The sequence below is a fragment of the Capricornis sumatraensis genome, chromosome 16 (genome assembly GCF_032405125.1).
Source record: "Capricornis sumatraensis isolate serow.1 chromosome 16, serow.2, whole genome shotgun sequence".
NCBI classification, from domain to species: Eukaryota; Metazoa; Chordata; class Mammalia; order Artiodactyla; family Bovidae; genus Capricornis; species Capricornis sumatraensis.
In genome coordinates, this window is record NC_091084.1 from 81952988 (window position 1) to 81965240 (window position 12253).

At 54.1% G+C, this 12253-nt stretch overlaps 1 protein-coding gene and 1 pseudogene across 1 annotated transcript; both read left to right on the forward strand.

The window, feature by feature from the left end:
• The first annotated feature begins 5934 nt into the window (after nt 1-5934).
• Nucleotides 5935-7074, forward strand: LOC138092309 (tropomyosin alpha-3 chain-like; annotated as a pseudogene).
• Nucleotides 7075-9638: 2564 nt separating this feature from the next.
• Nucleotides 9639-11900, forward strand: LOC138092310 (macrophage-expressed gene 1 protein-like). Its single transcript, XM_068988090.1, has one exon. It carries the CDS (start codon nt 9639-9641, stop codon nt 11898-11900), a length of 2262 nt encoding a protein of 753 aa, XP_068844191.1.
• Nucleotides 11901-12253: the final 353 nt, after the last annotated feature.

Consider the following 12253-nt stretch of genomic DNA (forward strand, 5'->3'; position numbering starts at 1 on the left):
GGTGGGTAGCAGAGCAGGTCTGCACAAACAAGGGACTTTGGCATTTTGCTTATTTTGAGCTAAAGGCATTTGAAAAATACCAAATGCTGGAAGAGATTCCTTTTGAGCTTTCCTTATCTGCCTGAAGACAGATCATCCCAAAGGAACTTTATCATCATAAACCCCCTCCCGAGGAGTTCATCATCCAGGGAAGATGGACTCAACGCAGGTGAACACCAGACAGACCCAGATGAACTCCGTCACAACCACGTCTCCCCCCTGCCTCCTAAGGGCCCACCCACCTGTCCTAAAAATCACTTGCTGTTCCTGAAGACAGCTGTCTCCAAACCGTTTGGCACCCAGGACTGGTGTTGTGGAAGACAGTTTTTCCATGGTCCAGGGAGCACGGGGGATAGTTCCGCGATGATTCAAGCATGTGACGTTTGTGGGCATTTTGTTTCTGTTGTAATTGCATCAGCTTCACCTCAGATCAGCAGGTTTTTGATCCTAGAGGCTGCGAACCCTTGCCCTAAGGAGTCTCCATGTGGCCCTCCTCTTTTCCTATTAAGAGGACATTAAAGCCTAAATTCTAAAGCCAACCTCTTTAAGCTATTCATTTCCCCCTAGCTCTCTGTCACACATACTTGAAGTAGACATGTTTTAAATATGTCTTTCTCTTGTCGGTCCATCTTTTATTACAGAGGGTCACAGTCAAGCTCTGAAAGGTGGAGGGAAATAATTTTTCCTCTTCTACTGAGCTACAAACCACTGTGTGTGCATGCTCAGCCGTGCCAACTCTTTGCGACCCCATGGACTGTAGTCCACAGAGCTCCTCTGTCCATGAGCTTTTCCCAGCAAGAACACTGCAGTGGGTTGCCATTTCCTCCTCCAGGAGATCTTCCTGACCCAGGTATTGAACCTGAGTCTCCGGCATCTCTTACGCTGGCAGGTGGACTCTTAACCACTGAGCCACTTTGGAATCCTGTGAACCACTGTAGCTTGAGATAGAATGATTCTGGGTAGGGCTGGTCCCAGTGGTGAAGACTCCAAGCTTCCACTGCAGAGGACCACAGTTTCATCCCTGGTTGGGGAAGTTTTACCAGCTACGAGGTTCAGCCCAAACAAACAAATAAAAAAATAATATATATATATAATGATGGTATAAATACAGGTTAAATCAGGGATGTGGTCAGGGTTTTCCTAGATTTTATGTCCCCTGCCAATTTCCTCATGTCTTTGATGATTCTAGGTCTTCTCCAAGCTACCAGTGACCAGTGAAGTTGCTCAGTCGTGTCCAACTCTTTGCGACCCCATGGACTGTAGCCTACCAGGCTCCTCCATCCGTGGGATTTTCCAGGCAGGAATACTGGAATGGGTTGCCATTTCTTTCTCCAGGGGACCTTCCTGATCCAGGGATCGAACCCAGGTCTCCCACGTTGCAGGCAGACGCTTTACCATCTGAGTTTTCCAACCTAAGCTGCAGAGCATACATATATCCATTGCCAGGTGAGGCAAACCCAGGAAGAATCCTTGGGGAAATTTATCACAGGAAAGGAAGGGAGAATTCAAGAGGCAGTGATTCCAAGGGGCCTGGGGATGGAGGGGCGGAGGGGGAGCTGGTCTTTGATCCTGCAAGTCCCTTGAGCAGGTGACTGTTAGGTGTGGATGGCAGGGTGGGGGTGGAGGTGCTCCCAGAGGAGACAGGAGTTGCTTAGATAACTCAGAATCCCCATCAGCTCAAATTCAGGATGTCGAAATCCTGAAATCTGGTTTGCCCCTGATACTGGGGCTTCTCAGGTGACTGAGTGATAAAGAATCTACCTGCTAATGCAGGGTTCTATCCCTGGGTCAGGAAGATCCCCTGGAGGAGGAAATGGCAATCCACTCCAGTCTTCTTGCCTGGAGAATCCCATGGACAGAGGAGCCTGGTGGGCTGCAGGCCACAGCTGAGCAAATGAGCATGCACACCCTTGGTACTGAACTATAAACAGACCGAACTAAAAGTCCCCCAGACCCTTCAGCGTATCTGACCCTTGGCTGGTATAATCTTGCTTAAATCACTGTGTTCCTCTCCTTCCCCTCACATTCACGGAGGTTTCAGAAAAGAAGTTCAAAGAGATGAGGTCACTTGCCCACGATCACAGAGCCACTAAATGTCATGAAAGTGAAAGTGTGAAGGTGTTAGTCACTCAGTCGTGTCTGACTCTTTGCCCTTCCAGGGACTGTAGCCCGCCCCAGGCTCCTCTGTCCATGGGATTCTCCAGGCCAGAATACTCGAGTGGGTTGCCGTTCCCTTCTTCACAGAATCTTCCCAACCCAGGGATTGAGCAGATTCTCTACCCTTTGAGCCACAGAGAAGCCCTAGAAATATGGTGTGATTAGCTTTATGGGCTGGGCAATTTCACAGGCTAATGAGTGGGAACTGTTAGTCACTTAGTCGTGTCCAACTCTTTTCAACCCCATGGACTGTAGCCCACCAGGCTCCCCTGTCCATAGAATTCTCCAGGCAAGAAATACTGGAGTAGATTTTCACTTCCTTCTCCAGGGGGTCTTCTTGACCCAGGGATTGAACTTGGGTCTCCTGCACCACAGGCAAGATCTTTACCATCTGAGCCAACGGGGGCTAAGCGCCATGCTCTGCCCCAAACCCTGCTCTGCCGAACTTCAACTCCCCTGACCACTTCTTTATCTTTACTGCCTCCTTCTCTTTGACAAGCAGCACGGTATTTTTCAAGCAACAGGATTACTTGGTGTTTGTTCTTATTTTAAAAATATATACTTATGTAATGCTGCAGTTAATAATACTGTGGTTCTACTGAAAGGAATTTCCTCCTTAATGGTGCCATTTAAGACCACTTTGCATTCATCCTCATTCATTCTATTCCGTTCTCAACTAAGCATCTAGAGACTCGTAGTGAGTTAAATGAGACTGAAATTAAACAGGACCCTGAGGAGCTCTCTTGGGTATAAAACTTTCTACCTGTCCCCAGTTTCTTATTTTAAAAAAATGATTAGAAAGAAAGGACTTTCTTAGTGGTCCAGCGGTCAGGAATCCACTGCAACTCCAGGTGACACAGCTTTGGTCCCAGATCCAGGAAGACCCCACACGCCACGAGGCAACCGAGCCTGTGTGCCGCTACTACCGAAACCCATGCACCCTAGCACCTGAGCTCTGCAATGGGAGAAGGCACCGCAATGAGAAGTCCAAGCCCTGCCACTAGGGCAGTCCCTGCTCCCCACAACTGGAAGCCCGCAGGCAGCAGTGAAGACCCAGAACAGCCAAAAGCAAAATAAATAAAGAATTTCACATTTTAGAAAGATTTTTAAAATTAAAAAAAATTTCTTTTTAATCTTCTAGGCCTTCCCCAAGTTCCAAAGAGCAGGCTCAAGCAGTTATTAGGCAGAGAATCACAGGACTCTGAGCTCCTGAAGGGCTGTAGATAACAGTCTGATTCACATCTCTCAGTTACTCTCCTCCTCCCCCCAACTCTGCCCTGCTGGAGGATGATGAACACTTGCGGACCACAAGGTTGGAGGCATGCAGATCCAGGCTGGTTGGAACCAGAAGGCGGAGATTCCTGAGATTCCTATTACCCCACCATCAACCCATCAGAAGAAACTCGTGCACTCTGAGGTCCTCACCCCAAATTTAGCCTTTGAAATGCTGCCCCAGAAAACTCGGGGGGAGTGCAGTTCTTTTCAGCGTGACTTGCCTGCTCTCCTGGCCTGGCAACTTGCAACAACCTTTTCTGAGCTCCAGACTCGGGACTTCCGTGCTGGCTCAGTGGGTGAGCATCCTCTGGGCAATACGGGGACACAGGTTTGAGCCCTGATCCGACGGTCCCACAAGCTTCATGTGCCACAGCTACTGAGCCTGCGCACAGCAGCCACTGAAGCCAGAGAACCTCCAGCCTGTGGTTCCCGACAAGGGCAGCCAGGCCATCGCAGCGAAGAGCAGCGCCGGCTCACTGCAGCCAGAGAAAGTCCGCACCAGGCAGCAAAGACTCAGTGGAGCCGTGAAGAAATACTAAACAAACAAAAAGGAAAACCTCAGATTCTTAGGGTCGCAGCATCGCACACTGGAACTTGGGTTTGACCAGCAGACCCCTCCAGGCAGGGGCCAATATTCAGCCAGTAACCTCAGGAGGCCCGCTTGCAGCCAGTGAGTTCTGGCTTCCCCTGCCATGTGCAGGGTGTTAGGGATTCGGACTGCTTCTCCGAAGCAGTACTCACTTGTGAGTCCTCCCCAGGCTCTAAGCTGGAATCCCCACGGCCCACAGCTGTGAGGTAGGGTGGGGAGTGAATTCAGCCTGTGAATCGGGACCTGGGGACTTAGATTGGTTTCCTTCCAAGTCTATCTCTGTGTGGCCCTGTTTTCCCTGGGAACCCCTTTCTCCGCAGTAAAATCAACATATGGCCCAGCACCAGACGTGCAAAGATGTCTCTGTGCCTGGGTGCATGTGGCTGAAAGGACATACACCCAGCTGATAACAGTGCCTATTTATGGAAAGTAGAACTGGGCGAAGGAGGCTTTTCATTTATCTAATCTCTTGACTCTTTTCATTTTCCAGAAGATCATTTCTTGTGATTTTTAAAAGTGAACGGGCTTTCCCTGATAGCTCAATTGGTAAAGAATCTATGTGCTATGCAGGATGCCCGGGTTAGAGTCCGGGCTCAGGAAGATCTGTTGGAGAAGGGATAGGCTACCCACTCCAGTATTCTTGGGCTTCCCTGGTAGCTCAGATGGTAAAGAATCCTCCTGCAATGCGGGTGACCTGGGATTGATCCCTGGGTTGGGATGATCCCCTGGAAAAGGGAAAGGCTACCCACTCCAGTATTCTGGCCTGGAAAATTCCAGGAACTGTATAGTCCATGGGGTCACAAAGAGTCAGATTACGACCGAGCGACTTTCACTTTTACTTAGAAGTGAATAGCTAGAAGAGTCCTATTTGTCCCTGTTTTACAGAAAGTCACACTTTTGGTCCAAGGTCCCACAGGGCAATGGCATCGGACTCAAGACCATCCTGCCTGTGTCTTCCTTGTGTTGCCTTGGGAAAATTGGGGGATGGAAGTGCTGGGCACCTGTTGACCCTTTTAACTCCCAAGTCTTAGCCAGTGCTGCCCAGGCTGGTAAGAAAACATCCTCACAGTTTTCCTTGCTTTCCTCCTGCTGGCATCCGATCCCCACTGGCAAATGCTTAGCTACCATTCCACCGAAGCAGGTCTATCTTTTCTCATATCCACTGCTATCAAATGTAAGAGCTATCACCCAACATGGTAAATACCTAGCTTCTTTTGAATGTATGACATGAGGTGCTTGTTCCTAAGTCACAAGTCCAGAATGTGGAAAAGCAGCGTGAGGACTTGTCCGTGTCACAGGAAGATACACTCAGAGCTGGAGAAGAGCTTCACTGCTTACTCTGAGAACAGCCTTCTCCCTAGCAAACCATCCTCCCAAATTATCTCGTGATAAATCGCTGACGCTTCTGGGTCGAAGAAATGCAAACATAAGCACACAAAGAGATGGGAGGGGGGCCCACGGGGGTAGAAGGGGCACTAGGCTTTGGATTCACACCGACTCGGTGAAAACACAGACGTTGAGCCAGCCCCTGAACCCATCCCACTGAATGAACAGCCTCTTTTGTGCCAGGAAACGTGCTGGGCATCATTCATCAGTGGCTGGAACCTGAACAGTTTTGTATTGCTTTCATCGTGGAGCAGATGAGGCAAGCAGAATCAGAGGAGAAGACCATGCTAGTGGGAGCGCCCAGCTGATGACATGACAGAGTCTGGACTCCAACTCAGATCTGGGGAAGGTGAGGCCGGGATCCACTCCTCAGGGAAGGGAGAGTCTTGTGTCTCCCGCAGAAGGTAGGGTGAATAAACCTCTGCTCCCAACACATCACTGCCAACAGGTGTAACTGGTAGGGACATCACTGGGTCAGGTGATTCCTTATGCCCTCTCCAAGAGCCTTCTTAGGACCAAAAGTCCTAGGAGAGACAGAAACCAAGAAGACCCCGAGAGGCAGCTGCAGAGCCGCGTGGGAGCTGGGTGGGCCCACGGCCGGGATCAGCACCATTGAGGCGGTGAAGCAGGAGGTCCAGTTTCCACGGCAGCAGGCGGGCGATGCAGGCGAGAGCACTGAACACCTGCAGAGGGAGGTTCAGGGAGAGAGGCAGGCCCGGGGCAGGGGAGGCTGAGGTGGCTTCCTTGAGCCTAGGATCCAGCTGGTTGAAGGGGAGCTGGACTGAACTGCCCTGCAAGAGCTGGAGGAAGCCGACAGAGCTGGGGAGGAGGCCGAGGCCGGTATGAGGGCATGAAGACCGAGCCTTAGAAGATGAAGAAAAAACTGGAACTCTGGGAAGTCCAATGCAAAGAGGCTAAGCACATTGTAGAAGAGGCAGACAGGAAGTAGGAAGAAGTGGCTCGTAAGCTTGGGATGCAAAGAACTGATTCCTTGGAAAAGACCCTGATGCTGGGAGAGATTGAAGGTGGGAGGAGAAGGCGACAACAGAGGGTGAGATGGCTGGATGGCATCACCGATGCAGTGGACATGGGTCTGAGTAAACTCCGGGAGTTGGTGATGGACAGGGAGGCCTGGCTTGCTGCAGTCCATGAGCTCAAAAGGAGTCGGACACGACTGAGCGACTGAACTGATCTGAAGCTGGGGATTATTGGGGGAGACCTGGCACACACAGAGGAGCGAGCTGAGCTGGCAGAGTGCCATTGTCGAGAGATGGATGAGCTAATCAGACTGATGGAGCTGAACCTGAAGTGTCTGAGAGCTGCTGAAGAGAAGTACTCTCGAAAAGGAGACAAGACAAAGATTCCTACCTATAAGCTCAAGGAGGCAGACAGGGGTTGAGTTTGCTGAGAGATCGGTAGCTGGGCTGGAAAAGACAGTGGACGATTTGGAAGAGAAAGTGAAATGTAACCAAGAGCAGCACCTCTGGAAGCAAGGGATGCTGGGGCAGACGCTGCTGGGCCTGAAGGAGATGTGGAGCCCGGCCACCCCTGCCGCTAGCGGCTCCTCCCGCGCCCCCGCCTCTGCTGAGAACTCCCTGCCTGAAGCTCACTTGCAAGCTGAGGGCTGACCGTTATTTAACGGGAAGTCTGCATCTCTCCTTTCACCACCTCTCCCATCCCCACCCCCGTGTCCCTTTCGCCAAACTATCTCTGCCTTTCCCGAGCCCCAGCTGGGCCGGAGGCAGAACACCTTTGGGGACAAAGTTTAAGGGAATGTGAGCACAGTTTGAAGTGTCTTTAAAAGCCTACTGTGATGTACACATTTTGTAATTACCTCTTCCTGTTGTTGATGTAACAACCATTTGTAAAAATGTTCCAGACAATTCCATGGTTCTGAAGCAACAGTCTAACCCCTTTCTCACTTTTGGGAGGTAACGTTCGGCTTAATGCATATCGCTCGCCTTCTCCATCAGTTTAGTTCAGTCGCTCAGACGTATCTGACTCTTTGTGACCCCATGGACTGCAGCACGCCAGGCCTCCCTGCCCATCACCAACTCCTAGAGCTTACTCAAACTCACGTCCATTGAGTCGGTGATGCCATCCAACCATCTCATCCTCTGTTGTCCCCTTCTCCTCCTGTCTTCAATCTTTCCCAGCATCAGGGTCTTTTCAAAGGCCTTCTCCACAGGGGAGGGGAAAAGGCCTGCCTTCCTGAGAGCCTCACAGCCCAGAGAAAGTCTCCATTTGGGGAAACCTCATTGCTCTGGAAAAAGAACCCCCAAACCACAAAGATGATTGCAGGAGGAGAGAGCCAAAAAAGTCTGTTCCAGTTTTCAGCTTTACGGTTTCTTTGAAACTTTTTTTTCTCTTTTTTCATCAGAAGTGACCCAACAAATTTAAGGTGGTGAAACCTCTGAGACCAAATCCTTGTCCCAGCTCTACCGTGTTCCCAGCCTGGGCTCACAGAACGGATCATGTGGCCCTTATGTTGAGGCAAACACATTGGCTCGCCTGCCTCCTCGAAAGAAAGTTAGGCATGTTTTGCCGCTGACTCAGCCACAGGAAACTCACCTCATCACCCTTTTTTGGGCCTGAAGGTGCTGTCTAAAAGTGCCATCTCATTGCGCTTTGTATTGGTTACTGCTGGAGAGAGCACGAAGAGCTTATGTGCAGACCTGTTTTTAAATTTTATACTATTGTGGTACTTTGCTTCTTTGGGGTTGGGGCACACCAGTGACCCCTCTGGCTGAGAGCGCTCTATAATCCGTGGGCTGGCAGTGTGCTGATCTTATAAAGTTTCTTTCCCTACCCAATCCCCTCTTTTGGATGAGGTTTCAGTGAGGTCTGCTAGGTGAGTATGCTGCAGCTTAATTGGCTTCAAACATTCTCTCCTTTGGTGTGGTCTCTGTAGGGATCAATTTGGAGAAAGAAAACAATAGTGTAGCTGTTCTGATACCGAAAATTGATAAACATTGTTTTGAAATAAAGAACAAGCTCCTCCCTGATGGCTCAGATGGTAAAGAACCTGCCTGCAATGCAGGAGACAAGGGTTCGATCCCTTGGTTGGGAAGATCTCCTGGAGAAGGGAAAGGCAACTCACTCCAGTGTTCTTGGCTGAGAAATCCCATGGACAGAGGAGCGTGGTGGGCTACAGTTTGTGGGGCTGCAGAGTTGGACACGACTGAGCGACTCAACACGCACATTTCCTCTCTGAAAAAGAAGATCCTGACAGTGCATAGGAAGAAGAAGCCCTAAACCAAGATCTGTACTTTGGCAGCAGATGAGCCTGAACTCAATGCCGGCTCCAGTGTGAACCTGCGATTTTGGGTACTTCTCTGGGGCTGATTTTCTAATGTGTAAAAAGAGACTATCACGTGTGTTAGTCAGACTGGAGCCTGCCAGGTTTCTCTGTCCATGGAATTCTCCAGGCAAGAATACTGCAGTGGATTGCCATTCCTATCTCCAGAGTAACTTCCCAACCCAGGGATCGAACACTGTTCTCCTGCATTGCAGGCAGATTCTTTACCGTTTGAGCTACACTGAGGTCAGAAAGGAGAAACAGAGAGAGACTGGTGAGAGTTTAAAATGGAGTCCATGGGGTCAAGAAGAGTCGGACACGACTGAGTGACCTCACTTTCACGTTTCAGTTTCATGCACTGGAGAAGGAAATGGCAACCCACTCCAGTATTCTTGCCTGGAGAATCCCAGGGATGGGGGAGCCTGGTGGGCTGCTGTCTATGGGGTCGCAGAGAGTCGGACACGATTGAAGCGACTTAGCAGCAGCAGCAGCAGCAGCAGCAGCAGCAGCAGCAGCAAAGCCCTAGCCTAGCGTATTTAGAGCAGCTCCCGATCTCAGGGAGGGGGGCCCTAGAGAGCTCCTCGCAGATACAAGGGGAGGAGAAAAGTTCTTGGGCCCTGGACTGTTGTTGGTGGGTCTTCAGGCGATTCCCTGGTCTAATCCACCCCGCCCTGACCTCAAGCCTGGAATCAGCTTCACGCGCGCCTCGGTGCTTCTGCTAAGAGACCGCCTTGCTCCTCTGTTGGGAGGACTTCCGGGAGAGGCGCCTGGGAGGGGCCGCCGGCTTGGGGAGGGGCCTGAGTGGGGCTGAGTCCCTCCGGGCTTTGAGGCTGAGCCTATTTCAGCTCCAGGCCGGGGACGGCCGCCCTCAGCGACCTCGGGGTCCTGGAGGAGATGAGGGGCGGCAAGCTGTGCCGGCGAAGCTCGCCCCCGGCCCTGGGCCTGGGCCTGGCACCCCTGCTGGTTCTGCTCTGGGCCGGGCTGGGCGGCAGGGCGGACGGCGGGCCTTGGGGCTTCCAGGGCTGCAAGCAGCAGCTGAACGTGTCGGTGCTGGGGGCGCTGCCCGGGGCGGGCTGGGACAACCTGCGCAACATGGAGCTGGGGCTGGTGCTCGGGCGCGCCTACTCGCAGTGCCTGACCACCGAGGACGGCGAGTACCTCATCCCCGACGGCATGCTGGCGGTGCCGCGGCGCGAGAGCCTGCTGCAGACCCGCGCCGACCTGATGGACAGCTGGGTCAACTACACCGACACCTGGGCAGCCTCGGTCAATGCCGAGTTCTCCTTCCTCTCGTTCCTCAACGGCAAGTTCTCCGTGGAATGCCAGAACGTCCGGAGGTACAGCCTGCAGTACCAGACGATCACCACCCGCGTGCAGCGGCGCCACAGCATCTACTCCGTGAGGGTCCGGGGGACCCCCGACTTCCACCCCGACTTCCGGCAGCGCCTGCTGACCCTCAGCGACCACCTGGAGAACAACCAGACCCTCGAGGCGGAGTACCTGGCGGAGATGCTCGTGTTCACATACGGCACGCACGTCCTCACCGAGGTGGAGGTGGGGGCCACCCTGGTGCAGGAGGACCAGGTGAGTCGGGAGCTTGTGGGCCACGAGGACAGGAACAGGCTCAACGTCACCTTCGCCGCCTCCGCCTTGTTCGCTCGGAAGATCGGGGTGGGCGACGTGGTGTCCTGGGACAAGCAGAGACAGTTGGTGCAGGCGTACCAGCAGGGCACGGTGGCCTCCAAGATACACAGCCGTGGGGGCCCGCCCTTCTACGAGGGCCTCACCCTGCAGAAGTGGCAGGAAGGCGTCGCCAACCGGCTGGTGGCCATCGACCGCTCGGGCCTGCCGCTGCCCGCGCTGCTGCAGCCCGAGGCGCTGCCCGAGCTCCCGGCGCCCGCCGTGCGCCGCGTGGAGGCGGCCGTGAGCCGCGCCATTAGCCGCTACTACGCAGTCAACATGCACCCCGGATGCGTGAAGCACGGGGCCCCCAACTTCGACCCGCTGGCCAATGTGGACGACGGCTCGTGCACTGACGGCCAGCACGCCAACTTCAGCTTCGGGGGCGTCTTCCAGGAGTGCGAGGCCATCACGGGCCCCGAGGGTGGCCGCCTGTGCGCGCCCTACACCATCCTGAACCCGCTCACCGGCCGGACCTCCTGCCCCGCCAACTACACGGCCAGCCTGCTGAGCAGCGAGGTCAAGGTGTGGAGCGAGAGAAGCTACGAGTGCTGGCCGCGCTGCGAGAAGTGCTGGCTGATCTTCACTTGCTGCCACCGGATGTGCGGCTACTGGGAGGTCCAGCGCGTCGTGCGCGTCAACGCGTCCTGGTGCGCGCCCTCGGGGGCCGCCCCGACAGCCGCGGCCGGCCTCCTCTTCGGAGGCCTCTACAGCCCCGGCTGCCCCAACGCCCGCACCGGCGCCCAGGCCTGCCCCTCGTCCTTCTTCCCGCTGACCCTCCTGGGTGACCTCAAGGTGTGCGTCAGCAGTGACTGGGAGCTGGGCGCGGCCCACGCAGTCCCCTTCGGGGGTTTCTTCAGCTGCCAGGTGGGCAACCCCTTGGCGGCCCGGGCGAGGGGCCAGGAGCCCAAATTCCTGAAGGAAGTCTTCAACCTGAGCGTCGCCACGGATTACCCCATGACCTGCCCGGAAGGCTACAGCCAACACCCAGCTTACCTCAGCAGCGGCTGCCAGGTCCAATACTGCCTCCGGGCTGGGTTCCTCTTGAACCCGCAGCAGCTCATGGTCCGGTTGCCGCCCTTTGTGGCCCGCCCCAGCCTGCTGAGCAACAGCAGCGGCCTCAGGGCCTCAGTCCTGGTGGATGCCAGCGGGCAGCGGGCCTGGGTGAAGCTGCAGGGCTCCAGCCTCTGGCGGCAGACTGATATCCACGACCCATCCGTGGCAGCCCAGCTCCTGGATAAGGGGGGTTCCCGGCCCAGTGCTGGGACCATCGCGGGCGCCTGCCTGGGGGCCGTCTTGGGCGTGATTGCTCTGGGTCTGGGGGTAACTTGGGGCTTCAGGCGCTACCAGAAGCGGGGTTACAGGAGATTGCCGGAGGGCATCCTGGCAGAGGAGCAGACAGTCTATGGGACTGCAGAAACCGCTGAGAGCCCCACTCCGTCTGGCTGCTCAGAGAATGCCAACAATTCCGTCTAGACTTGGCCCAAGCGGCAGCACCCTTCGCCCCTGGTCAGGGCTTCAGTCCACTCTGTGTCCCCCACGGACTGGGTAACCAGATGTCTGATACCTCCTTGCAGAATGGGCCCCCTTTCTCAAGGTACAGGGACTAAACTGTGCTTTCTCAAGTCGTGCCCCAAATCACCTAATTCAAGCTCAATTCCTGGAACAATCTCTTTCCCTAAAGCCTTCTTGAGAGCAACCCCACCCCCTCCCCACCATTCTTCTTGCCATATTCTTATGTTGGGCACTTTCTGTGTTGCAAAGAGCCAATAAACCCAACTTTGTTCAAATGCAGGTGTGTTCCTGGTATTCTTTGGTGGGGGCTGGGA

Coding starts and splice junctions, on each gene's coding strand:
- LOC138092310 (XM_068988090.1), top strand. CDS start 9,639: ATGAGGGGCGGCAAGCTGTGCCGGCGAAGCTCGCCCCCGGCCCTGGGC.